Raw genomic sequence first — 13,182 nt, forward strand, 5'->3', positions numbered from 1 at the left:
AAAAATGTCAGTGTCAAGTCGGTCGTCATTAATGGAGATGGAGGGGTCTAGGAAGGGGAGGGAGGTGTCAGAGATGGTCCAGATAAATTTAAGGTCAGGGTGGAATGTGTTGGTGTAGTTGATGAATTGCTCAACTTCCTCACGGGAGCACAAGGTGGCGCCAATGCAGTCATCAATGCAGCGGAGGACGAGGTGGGGAGTGGTGCCAGTGTAATTACGGAAGATCAACTGTCCTATGTAGCTAAAGAGACACGCATAGCTGGGCCCAAGTGTGCCCACGGCTACCCCTTTGGTCTGGAGGATGTGAGAGGATTCGAAGGAGCTATTATGCCCAGTCAATCCAAGATTACCGTGCTCAGACTCTCCAAAATTTGAACAGGCGAAGCCACTCACTACTACTACTACATTGGCTGAATTTCTTGATAACTTTCTAGCAATAATAGACTAGGCCATTTCAATAATATAGTCTCAACTGCATTAGATAAGCAACCAGCATCTTGGCCATTTTGTACTCAAATTTAGTTCAGTTTACAGACAAAAGTTATACCTATGGATTATGATTTTTGAAGGACAACATGGGCAGTTTTTCTTGCATTTCTCGAACATGTATCAACTATAATTTAAAATAAATACTACACAATCAAAACTTCTACACCACAAGTTAATTCAGTGCATCTCTGGAGCTATATATATTTTAAAAAGTGTATGTTAATGAACAAATTTCTGAAATGTCCGTTGGTGAAACATGGAATGAGATAATCAAAACTAAATTTTCGATAAACAAATACACACATTGCCATGCTAGAGCATGGCTCTTCAACTACCATAGATGTTATGAGAATTCATAACATTTGCACACAGCATTTGGGAAGAAAGGAGGAATTAATGTTTGGGTTTGGTGTTCATCTTGTTCTTTGGTTTGCAGTATTTTGAAATCTATTTTTATTTTTAAGACTGATATTAGTTCCTGCTGGCTATGCTAATTGTTTGGCTTGAAATCAGTAACTTTCCCCCACTCATTTCCCACACCACTATGTCATTCAAGGAGCCTAAGGCATAACCTCCATTAATCCTAACCGACAACTTCAGAAAAGGATCATCTATTAGTCAACCCCAGTTACCCAACACAATTACATTTGTTACTTCCAATTTGAAACATGAGACATTGGTGGTTAACTCAGTCAATTTCTAATTTGGCATTCACAAAGAAGTATTCATGGTAATGGGAGAATAGGAATGACATTAACAAGACTTCAGCAAGATAGCTATTTCTGCATGATGGAAAATATTCCATTTAAAAATATAACCATAATAAATAGCACGATTTTTGCATTGATTGTTACTGAGATGATGATAATACTTTAAAGTAAACTGAATTTCACCATATCCATTTTCTCTCATATGGCACACGTGAAAGATCGATTTACCAATCTATTACTGACAGTTTGGTTTTTGGACTACTGTGAACAAAATTGACTTAAAGCATCTCAAGAAGTAGCCCATCTTCAGCGATTTGGCAAAGACCTCAGCTGTTGAGGTTAACATCTCATCGAGTACCTAATCAACCTTGCATTTCGTTATGCAACTTTTTCCTGAGGCTGTTTTTGACACGCACCTTAGCTTCAATCAGAATTTAGCAGGATGAATTGACTGGGTTAAGCCTTTACTTTTCAGTGCATTATTTTCTTAACTTGCAGGGCCTGTGATTAGAGATTGGACAATACTTGTAAAGATGAAATTGTCCAATCGCTTTTCCTGGCTACCTTGAAAGAAGTGATTTTGTAGGGTCATGCAGATGTTCTCTTTGACAAATCATACATTAGACAGAATTTGCTTCTACACAATCTGTGGCTGTAAAACCGATATCAGAATACTCTAAAAACGTACTGTGTCATTCTGCAGAAAAATGTCCATTTGTGTTATGATGTAATTGAATTTTATTCTGGAGATGCTGAGTTAATTTTGGTTTTGTCCAAGGCAAATCTGTAATTTTTGAAGAAACTCAACAAAATGATTTGCTTGCATCAATTAACTGCTTCCTGACCTACTGCAGCCTATCAGGGATTGCCTGCATATTCTTTTGGATGTAGTACTCTTTGGAAGAACTACTTGTGGCACCACTGTAGTGTCCCTACTTCTAGACCAGAAAGCAGATTACAGTTCCACCTGCACCAAAGGTGTGTCGTAATGGCTCTCGACTAAAATCATCATAAAGGCAACAGAGTAATTATCGTCTCTTTGTAGTCTAATGCTTTCAGTAACTGGAGTTAGGCAAAAGATCACTGCCAATAGAATCACCAGATGCCTACCCACCACACAAGGTTTGAGCACTCGCTGGGGACTTTACAATGATGAGGTCAAGCAAACTGTGACACTCAAAAGTGGCAATGACAGAGTTCAGTAGTTTGCAAGATATATCCGCCTGGGTCACTCACATTGCTCAAAAATGATGGATCTCCACGATAAGTACAGTCTAAAGTTTAAATTTCTTCTGAATAACAGTAGTGGTCAACTGCCTGAAGGACACTGCTCTGGCATATCACTTTGCAGGCTATGCCACATAAACTAAAGTTACTACATGCATGAGCCTCAGCCTGGGCAATGCCCAAAAATATATTCTTTCTGCTGGTCTGAAAGAGAGAGAAGGCTGTAACCTGAATGAGCCATGACACCATGGTACAGGTTGCCTTTCCATAAAGGAAGTAAAAATGAGTACTGGTAGTAGGGGATACTTAGTGAGGGAAGACTAACACATGGGCAGCTAGAAGAAAGCAAGGATTGCAGTTTCTGGAGAGTCAGAGTCGACATGTGTAGCGCTGGAACAGCATAGCAGGTCAGGCAGCACAGGAGCACTTGAGTCAACATTTTGGGCATAAGCCCTCTATGAGAACATTCTGCCTAAAACGTCGATTCTTCTGCTCCTCTGATGCTACCTGACTCACTGTGCTTTTCCAGTGCCACACTTTGACTTCTGTGCAGCCACGAGTGAGAGCTTTGTAGGCTACAATTGCTTACTTAATGCCAGGATTCTGCTCAAGACGGGACAGAAACTTAAAAGGGTGAAGTGGAGAGGATCAGTTGTTATGGTCAATGTTGCTAACAATGTGATACAGGCATGATAAGCAAGAGCTTCTGTTTAGCCAGTATGTGGAACTAGCCACTAAGTTGAAGATCAGAACTTCAAAAAGTAATAATCCTGATTGGTGAAATAAATACATGGCTGAAATGTAGAAGAGGGTTCCAGTTCAAGTGGGACTGACATCAGTATTATGTAAAGCGAGGGCTGTAGTATCAGGGTAGTCTGCATTTGAACATTGCTGGGACCAGCATACGAGCAAATCATAAAATTTGGGAAGTAGAGGCAGCTTTAAACTAGACAACAGGGTAAGGAGCAAATTTGGGTAGGTGGAACAAAATCAAGATTACAGCAGAGGACAAATAGTATTGTGAGAAATGAAGATTGTAGCTTCATTAAGTTACAATTAAAATTACAGCTTTTGCAGCTTCTGAAGTAAAATCTTTCTATATTCGCATGGAATCAAGTATGAGGTTTTGGCCTGATGGATCTGCTGGGACACAAGGTACCAATTATAGCAGTTGGTTTTCTGATTGCTGTAAAAATCATCATACATTATGTCTGTCTTGACCTAGACAGAACAGTGATAATAGAAGCTGTCAAATAGTAAACTCATTCCAAAGTTGACTAAAACATCTAAAATATTGTAATTACCTTTCAAAGGAAAATGAAGTACAAATAAATTTAACATATTAAACAAAATATTAAACATAAACATTTAAGGACCAAAACATAAATTGCTGGAAATGCTCAGCAGGTCCGGCAGTATCTATGGAGAGAAATCAGAGTTAACGTTTGGGGGTAGAACGATCCTTCCTCAGATTCTACTAGACCTGCTAAGTTTTTCCAGAAATTACCACGTTTGTTTGTGATTTACAGCATTCACAGTTCTTTCGGTTTTTTAAGAAACATTTAAGGGTTTGATCGTCTTTTAGTGAGATCTTTGGACAAAGTCTTCAGATCTCAAGTTCCATCCATCTTTAGTCATTTGTGCCCTTTAAAGTTTGAGGGCTGGAAATTATTATTGAGGCAATTCTTGCATAACGAAGTAACAATGAAATTCTCCCAGAAATTAGAATCAACAAAACTGAAAAACATTAGTTACACTGGCGGCACGGTGATGAGCACTGCTGCCTCACAGCACCAGAGACCCGGGTTCAATTCCCACCTCAGGTGACTGACTGTGTGAAGTTTGCACATTCTCCCCATGTCTGCGTGGGTTTCCTCCCACAGTCCAAAGATGCGCAGGTTAGGTGAATTGGCCATGCTAAAATTGCCTGTAGTGTTAGGTGAAGGGGTAAATGTAGGGGAATGGGTATGGCTGGGTTGCTCCTCGGAGGGTCGGTGTGGACTTGTTGAGCCTGTTTCCACACTAAGTAATCTAATCTAGAAAAAATGGACTAACAGAATCATCCACCCATATTACAAATCTGAAATATTTAACTTCCTTTTAAGAAGGAATAAAATATGCCTTACTTTGTCAAGCAACCCAGATAGAAGTTAGGTGACTAATATGGTGCAATCCTCAAGTTAGTTTGCCCCAGGATCAGGAAGTGTTAACCACCAGTTTTCAACATTTGAGTCATACTTTAAATTGACTCGTGATGGACACTTGTGTTACAGTAAAATAGAATATTAAAACTTGCATTTTAATATCCAATTCATGCTGTACACTAATATAGCACAATTTAATATTTAGCATGGAAATGGCTAATGAAGTAAGTTTGAGGGTATTTAAGAGGAGCAGAAAATGCTGGAGGGATTAGAATGGTTTAGGGAGGGAATTCCAGAGCTCAGAATCTAGAAAGCGAAGGGCAAAATCCCCAGTCAAGTGACTTAAATCAGGTACATACATGAGATAAGAAGCAGAAGCAAGCATGTGGAAGGTTTAGGAGTGGTGGCAGTTAGAGGTAGGAAAGGGTGATATCATGGAAGGATTTGATTGCAAGACTGAGAATAACCAGGGACCAATGTAGGTCAGTGAACTGAGTAGTGCTAGATGAACAGGTCCTACTGCACCTGGGCTGAAGAGTTTAAGAGGAATTCAACTTATGAAGGAAGGATGGAAGGTGTGAGGCCAACCAAATCAGCATTGAAATAGTCATGTTAAACAAAGCAAATTTATACGTGAAATTTTCAATAGAAGCTGACAATATTACACAGAAAACAAAATGTCCTTGATGATCAAATAAAGAAAGTTAATTAAGGGGTTAAAAACAATTGTTAATAAAATGAATGATCTTTTATGGTTTTGGTGAGTCACCAGGGAAAAGGTCATACTTATGGCCAAAGAGTAGAGCTTGTGCAAGAATTAAAGAACCGTTTCAATTTATCCAATATTCGATCAAATGAATTGCCACTCAGTAATAGTTGTTGCAAAAGAACCATGGAAAATAAATGTGATAAATAAAATAAATGTGATAAATCAGAAACAACAGAATAGTTGGGAAGGGGTAGAGGTGCTGAGGTAGAGCGAGGTATCATTACCACATTCATAGAACCTGATGAATCTTCAGATGCTGCTGCTGATTGGTAGTGTGGAAATGAGAACTAGAAGGTGTAGAAGAAAAGACCTTTCGCAATTTCTGAGAATTGTTCTGGGACCAGGAAAAGCCACTGTATATGATGTTCTAGAAACAGCTAACAGATAATGGCCTCCTTCTATGCTATATAATTTTACGGTTCTATAGAGATGCTTGCAACCAAGGACAGTCTGTCCAGTTTGAGTGGGATGTTCTTCACAGGGTTGGCACAGACTTGATGAGCCAAATGGCCTCTATCTGCACTATTCTACAATTCTATGACAGGAGGCTCAGCAAAAGGACAGTGAATCACAAATATGAAGTTTTTTTTTTAAATAAAGAAGAAAATGCCAGATTTTCAGGGTAAGAAAGCAGTACCAAAGGAGAGGGAATTAAAAATAATCAGCTAGATTTGTTAACTAGAAGCAAAGTTGGCTAGGAAATCGTGTAGTGGAAACAGTATCAAATAATTAGGAGTGGACACTCATGGACAAGGTAAGCTCAGAAAGGACGAAGAAAGAAACTTGAGAAAGACAAGTTTGAGGCTGGGAAAGGAATGCAGAGGATGTTGAATTGGTCCCTCTCATGGACCAAGTTTCAGACGAAGTACTTATTAGCAGTAAGGCCGGAATGCACAGTGAAAGAGGCTTCTAGTGAAAAAAAGGACTTCAGTGGAAGAGTACTTGGAGCCCTTTACATTCCAAAACAATCTTAGTTGAGGCGAGTCATATCAGACAATGAATATGTAAACCAGTCATCTACCTGGACAGCACCTTTGAATTTAAGCAGCTGGAGATGACATATTTTACTGGGGTCAAGGGCATTAAAAATAAAAGAGGAGGCAATTGACTCAATCAGCAACCACAAAAATGTCTGTGACTGGGGCATCAGAGGCTAGATAACTAGGAATTTCATTGTATTTTGTGCACGTTCATTTTTTTTTGATACTCAAGAAAATTAGTCAAAAACAAGAGTTATAGATTGCGTATTAAAATATGAATCATACTGTGCTCTGATCTCCAACGTAAACTTCCATGCTCCAAGTTTATCTCAATGACTTCTGAAGGTGCTTACTCTTAAGGTACAGTGCTTGATGCAGATTTGATAACACAAATATCATTTTTCCAACTGTGTAAAAAAAAATAATTCAGCTAAATCCTACACTTTAGTGCATTGTATTTTCCAGCAGGAATCAGCAGACAGCAAACAAGTGTGGATAATATCCAAGGGTCAAAGCATGGATCATATGCTAGCTGCTTGTTTGGTGAAAAATAATTTCAACAATTCAGTGCTAATCATGGATCAAACTCAGGGCTTCTTAGCTCAGATTCATAAGTACTGCATTAAGACATCTAAAAAAAAAGTCAGAATTTAAGATTTATAATTTTTTCTGTTCACTTAGGGTACGTGGAGATTGGTGGCTGCCTACCATTCAGTGCCCTTCTTTAGTTGATCTTGAGGTCTTGGTGGAACTGCCTTTGTGAATTGCTGCAGGCCATATGGTGCAGGTAGACCCACAACGTCATGAAGGAAGGAATTCCAGGTTTTTGATCAGCAGTGTTACATTTCCAAGTCAGCATGATGAGCAGCTTGGAGAACTTTCATTGATGATGATGTTCCCATGTATCTGTTGCCCTTGCCCTAGATTAAAGTAGTCCTGGGTTTGGAAGGTGCTGTCTGGGGAGCCTTGGCTGAACTTGTGCAGTGCAAGTTGCTGATGCTGATTCAGGTACTGATACTATTCAGTGCAAATGATGGACAGAGTAGATGCTGCACCAAATAGCTGCTTTAGCCTGAATAGTGTCAAGCTTTGTGTGTGTTGTTGGAGCTGCACAGATCCAGGCAGATGGGGACTATCTCATCACACTCCGGACTTGTTCTTGTCAATAGTGGTGGACAGGTTTTGGAGAGTCAGGTGGTGAGCTACTAACTGCACTATTCTCAGTCCCTTGTAGCTACTGTAATGGCATAGCTGTTCAGTCGAATATCTGGTCAATGGCAACCCACAGGATGTTGACAGTGGGGAGATTCAGTGATGGTAACACCAAGGAATGTCAAAAGGATGATCAATGCCTGGCCATTAAGAGACAACTGAAACTTGCTGATAAGGATCTGCTACACCAATGCTTCAGATATAGGCCTGTGATATCAAAGCAGATAAATTCCATTTATGCATTTCTCTCAGTAGAACTTACTGCTACACTAATAAAGTAGTATTGTGAATTATTAAAGCAAGGCTAGGTTATCTATATGTAATGTCAAATCAACACAGCTATTCATAGAAAAAGATTTCAAAAACCTGCATTTCCAATGCACATCTATTATCTTCAATACATCATTATTGTAATGACAATTACAATATCTTAAGTATAAAAACTCAGATTTTAATTAATTAAGAATTGGGGCTAAAAGGAGAGGGGAAAACAAGAAGTGGTACTTGATTTGTATGCGACCTTCTACAGAACCTGTAATCAATATATTCATAATGGTCTTTTGTAATTCTGTATTGTGTAGCACCAGGGTGGTCATATTATATGCAATTTATTAATACCTCAAATTTTTCCAGCATGTATGATCTGGTGCCAGTGGGCAATCCTTGCAATGACTCAGGCTTTTAGGGGAAATCACCACTTTCCTTTGATTACACAATCAGGTTCAATAAAAGAGAGAAACTTGCCTACAATAATTTGGAAAGTTGAAAATACCTGCAAAAGCACAAGTATAAATAAATTTTTAAAAACATACTGCTCTCAGGACAGTCAACTAACTTTGTTAGTTCCAAGGCTCTCTGAAACAAATGCATTCATTTCATCTCAGTCCCTAATGTTGCTTTCAATGGAATCTAGAGTTAACAAAGAAATGCTACAATGTACATTGGTCTAAAAAGGTTATATAGTATGACAATTTTGTTTATAAGAATGATTTAAAATATTTTAAGATGCTTAATTGATCTTTAAAAACACTTGCATATTAATAAAGGTGAAAAGCTTTTCACACAGTTTGAACCAATTTCACATTTCCAAGCTTAATACATAATCTCTAACATCAAAACATTACAGTTTACGCACAGTATATAAAAAGATTTATCATTAAAGAACATAGATTTAGAAGTTCTCATAGTGTAATCCATTTGACAATAAATCAACTGAAATATCATGATTTGTCTGTCTAAAATCTAACTACATCAAATAAAATCATTTGGAATTGAAAACTACTTTAAGGACTTGCTTCTTCACGATTTGCAAACCAGTCAGGAAGAAATGGTATTAAAGTTTGATTATGTTAACAAAAGACCACTTTTGGGCTAATTCAAAACATGATGCAGGATGGGGACTCTGGTGAAACAGTGGTGCTATGCCGATCTCTGGGTTAGAAAGCCTGGGTTCAAGACCCATTACTCCAGAGATGGGTCATAACATGTCTGATCATGTTCATTAAAAATATCTACAAGCTCAAGAACAAGAAGCAATAGTAGTCAAGTCAGAATTTATCAAAACGTCTTATCTAACCATGATCCTCAGTAATATTTGTTGAAAATTTTAATCTCTTTTGTATTTAGAATATACAGCTCTCAGAAAACAATATTTTTGAAAACATCCTCTAAGTTGATACAATTTCATTAGAACCCCTTCTGGTCTTGAGCACTCAAACTAGTTTTGTTTAAAAAGATATCAAAAGTTTAAACACTAAGCTCTCTCAAAAACAAAATAGGATAAACAACATTTTAAAAATATTTCCAAAGTCATTATGAAGCTTTGCTTATAAATTATTTATAGTTGGAGATTTTGATCCTCAAAAACCTTTTACAATGCAATTTTGTTAATATCTCTCTTACTAAAATATCAAAAGTTAAAGATTATAGAAGGAACAAATTATCAGGGCGGTGAAAGAATCTTAAAACTTTTGGATTTATAGCTTGATCCTAAATATTTTGGTTTAGCATGAAAATACTTTGGTAACCTATGACCCAAAAAACAGTTCAAGTACAATCCAAACACATGAACAAAAATGTTACGAATGTACACAGATTTGACTTCAAAAGTAAATGTTAGGAAGATTATTTTGCATAGGTTGTGTTGCAAAACACCAAATCTGTAACTTAAGACAACAGGAAAAATGCATAGCTTCCCTCAGTTCCAAATAAAAGTGTTTTGCAGCACATTTTGATGAAGGCAGTTTACTTTTAACCAGGTAAAGTGCAATTAACTACATAATTATGCATCTGAACAAACAGAATAACACTATAACAAAAAAGAAAATCAGGCTACTTGGAAGTTACTTTTTTGAAGGCTGATACACTCCCTGCAAAAACACCTATTATAGAAAAGATTTTCTACAAATTCAAAGTTCAGAGCAAAGACACAAACTCAATTTTAGAAGTCTAGGAATAAGCTAATTCTTGTATTCAATTTTGAATTGCACATCAGGATGGCAGGCTCTTCTGAATTGGTATATATCTGGAACTTAGGGAGATCACTTTCTCTGAAACCACAATTTTCCCCCACACCATACATAACCTCCACTGCTCCCCCATTCCCTCTCCGAGCCAGAAAGCTTCCAAAATTGTTTTTTAAAAAAACACTATTATCTGCAACATATTTGGCAAGTTTACTTGGGTAAAAATGTCAAATACAAACCAAGCCAACGTTATGTAACTTAAATATGCTTATACCTAGAACATAACATATTTGACAAGGACAAGTCATACCTGTTAGATTGGCGATGGCCACTGGTATTCCTTGCACCTGGAGTCCTCCTGAGCTCAAGCTGCCAATGTTGACTGTTTGAAGGTTAGGTACTGAGGCAAGTTGCGCAGCACTTAAGTTAATGGTACCACCAGTGACAGTTACAGGGGTAATTTGGGCAATAGCCGTTTCACCAGAGTTACTTGAAGACACTGGGGTCACAGTCAGCTGTTGAGCGTTCTGGATCTGTACATTGGAAAGGTTCTGGATGTTCTGCAGCTGTATGGTTTGCCAGTTGATCTGCCCAGACGGTGTGATGCTCGGTGCCCGAATGATGACCTGAGTGGGGTTCTGCAGCGTGGACAGCTGAAGGGTCTGGGGTTGCACAGCTTGCAGGGCCTGCCCTTGGATGGTGGTGACGGTCTGCTGCTGCTGCTGCTGCTGTGGGATCTGGGCCTGGACGATCTGCTGCTGCTGCTGCGGCTGGAGGGCAGACGGCAGTTGGAGCGGCTGGCCGCCTTCTGGAAGGTTCTGCAGGCCGTTGGGCTGAGCGGCGTCCCCTTCCCCCTCGGGGGCGGCCTGCTGTTCCTCCTCGGTGTTGTCCGAGCCGGCCGGCTCACTGAACACGGTGTCCGAGGTCTGCAGCAACGAAGGGGGGGCGGCGGCGGCGGTAACTCCGCCTGGCAGCGGGGAGGAGGAGGAGGCCGGTGCAGCCGGAGGAGGAGGAGGAGGGGGAGGAGGAGATTCGGGCGTGTTGTTCACCGCCGAGGCCCCGCCGGAGATGGGCGTGGACAAGGCCTGAGCCCCGCCGTTGGAGAGGCCGCCGTCCCCGGAAGGTTGGACGAACTGAATGGATCCTCCTCCGGCGGTGGCCGCCGCCGCCATGTTGTTGATGGGCACGGCCAGGGTCACGCCGCCTCCCAGATTAATGGGCAGCGTGGCGACCATCTGAGCCTGAGCTCCGGAAATGTGAACGCCCTGGAGCTGCAGGGGGATGGACAGGCCGCCGCCGCCTACGCCGCCGGTCCCGGCCGCTCGGATCTGGATGGGCACGGCGTTGGCCAGGGACCCCGCTTGAGGGGAACCCCGGCTCGCCGGGGCCAGCAGGCTCCCCGCCGAGACGATCTGGATCGACTGCTGCTGCTGCTGCCCCTCGGCCCCCGCCGCCGAGATCACCTGATACTGCAGGCCGGAGGATGATGTGGAGGAGGAGGAGGAGGATGCCGCCGCCGCCACCCCGGAGCCTGCGCTCACCACCATGGCCGCGTTCGGGAGGCTCTGCACCGGCACCACGTTGTACTGACCAGCCGCCGACACGACGGGCCGGATGCGGGGGTTGGGCGAGCCGGCCGCGACATCCTGTCCGCCGGTGCCGTTACTGCCGCCGCCGCCTCCGTCGTCGTTGTCGTCGCCGCCACCGCCGCCGTCTTCTCCCTCAGCGCCGGCCGCCGACGCCCCTGGCTGCTGAACCGCGCCTTCTTTGGTCGTCGAGGGCCCGGCGGCTATGATCTGCCAGCCATTTCCCGACAGCTGAGCGGTGACCAACTCGAGCTGCTGCTGCTGCTGGACCGCTCCCGAGCTCTGCTCGATCACCAGCTGACCGCCCTGGAGCGCGGTGGAGGCGGCGACGGCCGCCCCTTCCGCCGGCCCCGGGGATCCGATCTTGCTGCAAGTGGCTGCGAGGAGGGCGAGAGGAGAGGGCTGGGTGTCCTACCCACATAGACACACACACAGTGGGCGGGTTTAGAAAGGAAAGAGTGGGTGTGAATTTACATTAGGCACAAAAAAAAGGGGCTTCACTCAGGAAGTACAGAGCAATTAACGACAAAACAGTTGCATTTCGATCGTTACAACGAATTTTAAAAGCGTACATTTCTAGTTTGCTTCATCAGGAAGTAGCTGCTCAGATCTGCAGGAGAAAAATGGCTTCACGTACAAATGCAACACAGACAAGTGGTTAGCAACATTAGTTCAGCAGCAGTTGTAGCAGAGCAAGCATTTTCATTTAAACGCGTAAAAATAAAATGTTACACGCGCATATAAGTCTGGATTTGAAAATCTAGTTTCCATTACCTGTGAGCCTGATGTTTTGATTTGCAAATATTCACCAGGTTTCCCTCCTTCAGTTAGGGTGGCCATACTTTCCTCCTTTTGATCTGTGAACAAAAAAATACAAATAATCGTAACAAAATAAGTTCATTTTTTTTGTGAACTGTACGTTACTTTCACATAGTTGTCTCAATCAACCCATCAATTCCCTAGGAAGGGAGGGGAGCAAAAAACAGAAACGTGGTTTGAAACCCGACCCAGTGGATACAAAGTAACACCCAAAAGAGGGTTGTCTCAAGACAACTCACTACTGTAGATTCTTGGTGTCAGGCTGATCAATTAGCAGAAAGCTTGTCACCAAGGTAAATTGACTTTTTCCCTCTTGTTTTTTTTTAAGGAGGGAGGGATAGAGGGAGGGTTACGTACCACTCATTCTGCATTGCTTAAGAAGGGGAAAAAAAATAAGGCCAATACAAAATGTAGGCAGAACAAGGCAGGGCTGGCCCTTTCTTTCCACGAATGGCTGTTTGCGTAGGACGGAATAATCAGGTTCCTCTTGATTGACGGAAATGGAACTGGGAGGCGGCGCCTCGAACCCGGCGACAGCACCAACGAACCCAGAGACTTGACGTGCCGAGCTCGATCCGCAGGCTTGATTGGCTCTGCGGCCTTGGGGCTGGAATGGCAGGGGCGGTGCGCAGAGCACGCTGGGAATTGTAGTTCCCCTCCTGATAAAGAGCCCGGTTGGTGGAGACGAGGACTTCAGCTGCCATGGCGGGGCTGACACGCATGCGCACTGGGTGCAATCGGTGAGTTGACGCGTTCCCCGCCCCAGTTCTGCCCTTCCCCT

At 42.1% G+C, this 13,182-nt stretch overlaps 1 protein-coding gene across 2 annotated transcripts in view; it reads right to left on the reverse strand.

The window, feature by feature from the left end:
• Positions 1-12,855, reverse strand: part of sp4 (sp4 transcription factor) — a 56,338-nt gene extending 43,483 nt beyond the window's left edge. The window contains exons 1-3 of one of the 2 annotated variants that reach the window (XM_060824705.1): positions 12,759-12,855; positions 12,357-12,439; positions 10,307-11,993 (exon numbers count right to left, since the gene is read on the reverse strand). In XM_060824705.1, coding sequence (XP_060680688.1) covers positions 10,307-11,993; positions 12,357-12,439; positions 12,759-12,765 — 1,777 coding nt within the window. In that variant the 5' untranslated portion in view covers positions 12,766-12,855. Of the gene's footprint in view, positions 1-10,306; positions 11,994-12,356; positions 12,440-12,640; positions 12,659-12,758 lie in introns of those variants that run through there. The other variant, XM_060824706.1, reaches the window with a different exon arrangement.
• Positions 12,856-13,182: the final 327 nt, after the last annotated feature.

The sequence above is a fragment of the Hemiscyllium ocellatum genome, chromosome 5, assembly GCF_020745735.1.
Source record: "Hemiscyllium ocellatum isolate sHemOce1 chromosome 5, sHemOce1.pat.X.cur, whole genome shotgun sequence".
In the NCBI taxonomy this organism is placed as follows: Eukaryota; Metazoa; Chordata; class Chondrichthyes; order Orectolobiformes; family Hemiscylliidae; genus Hemiscyllium; species Hemiscyllium ocellatum.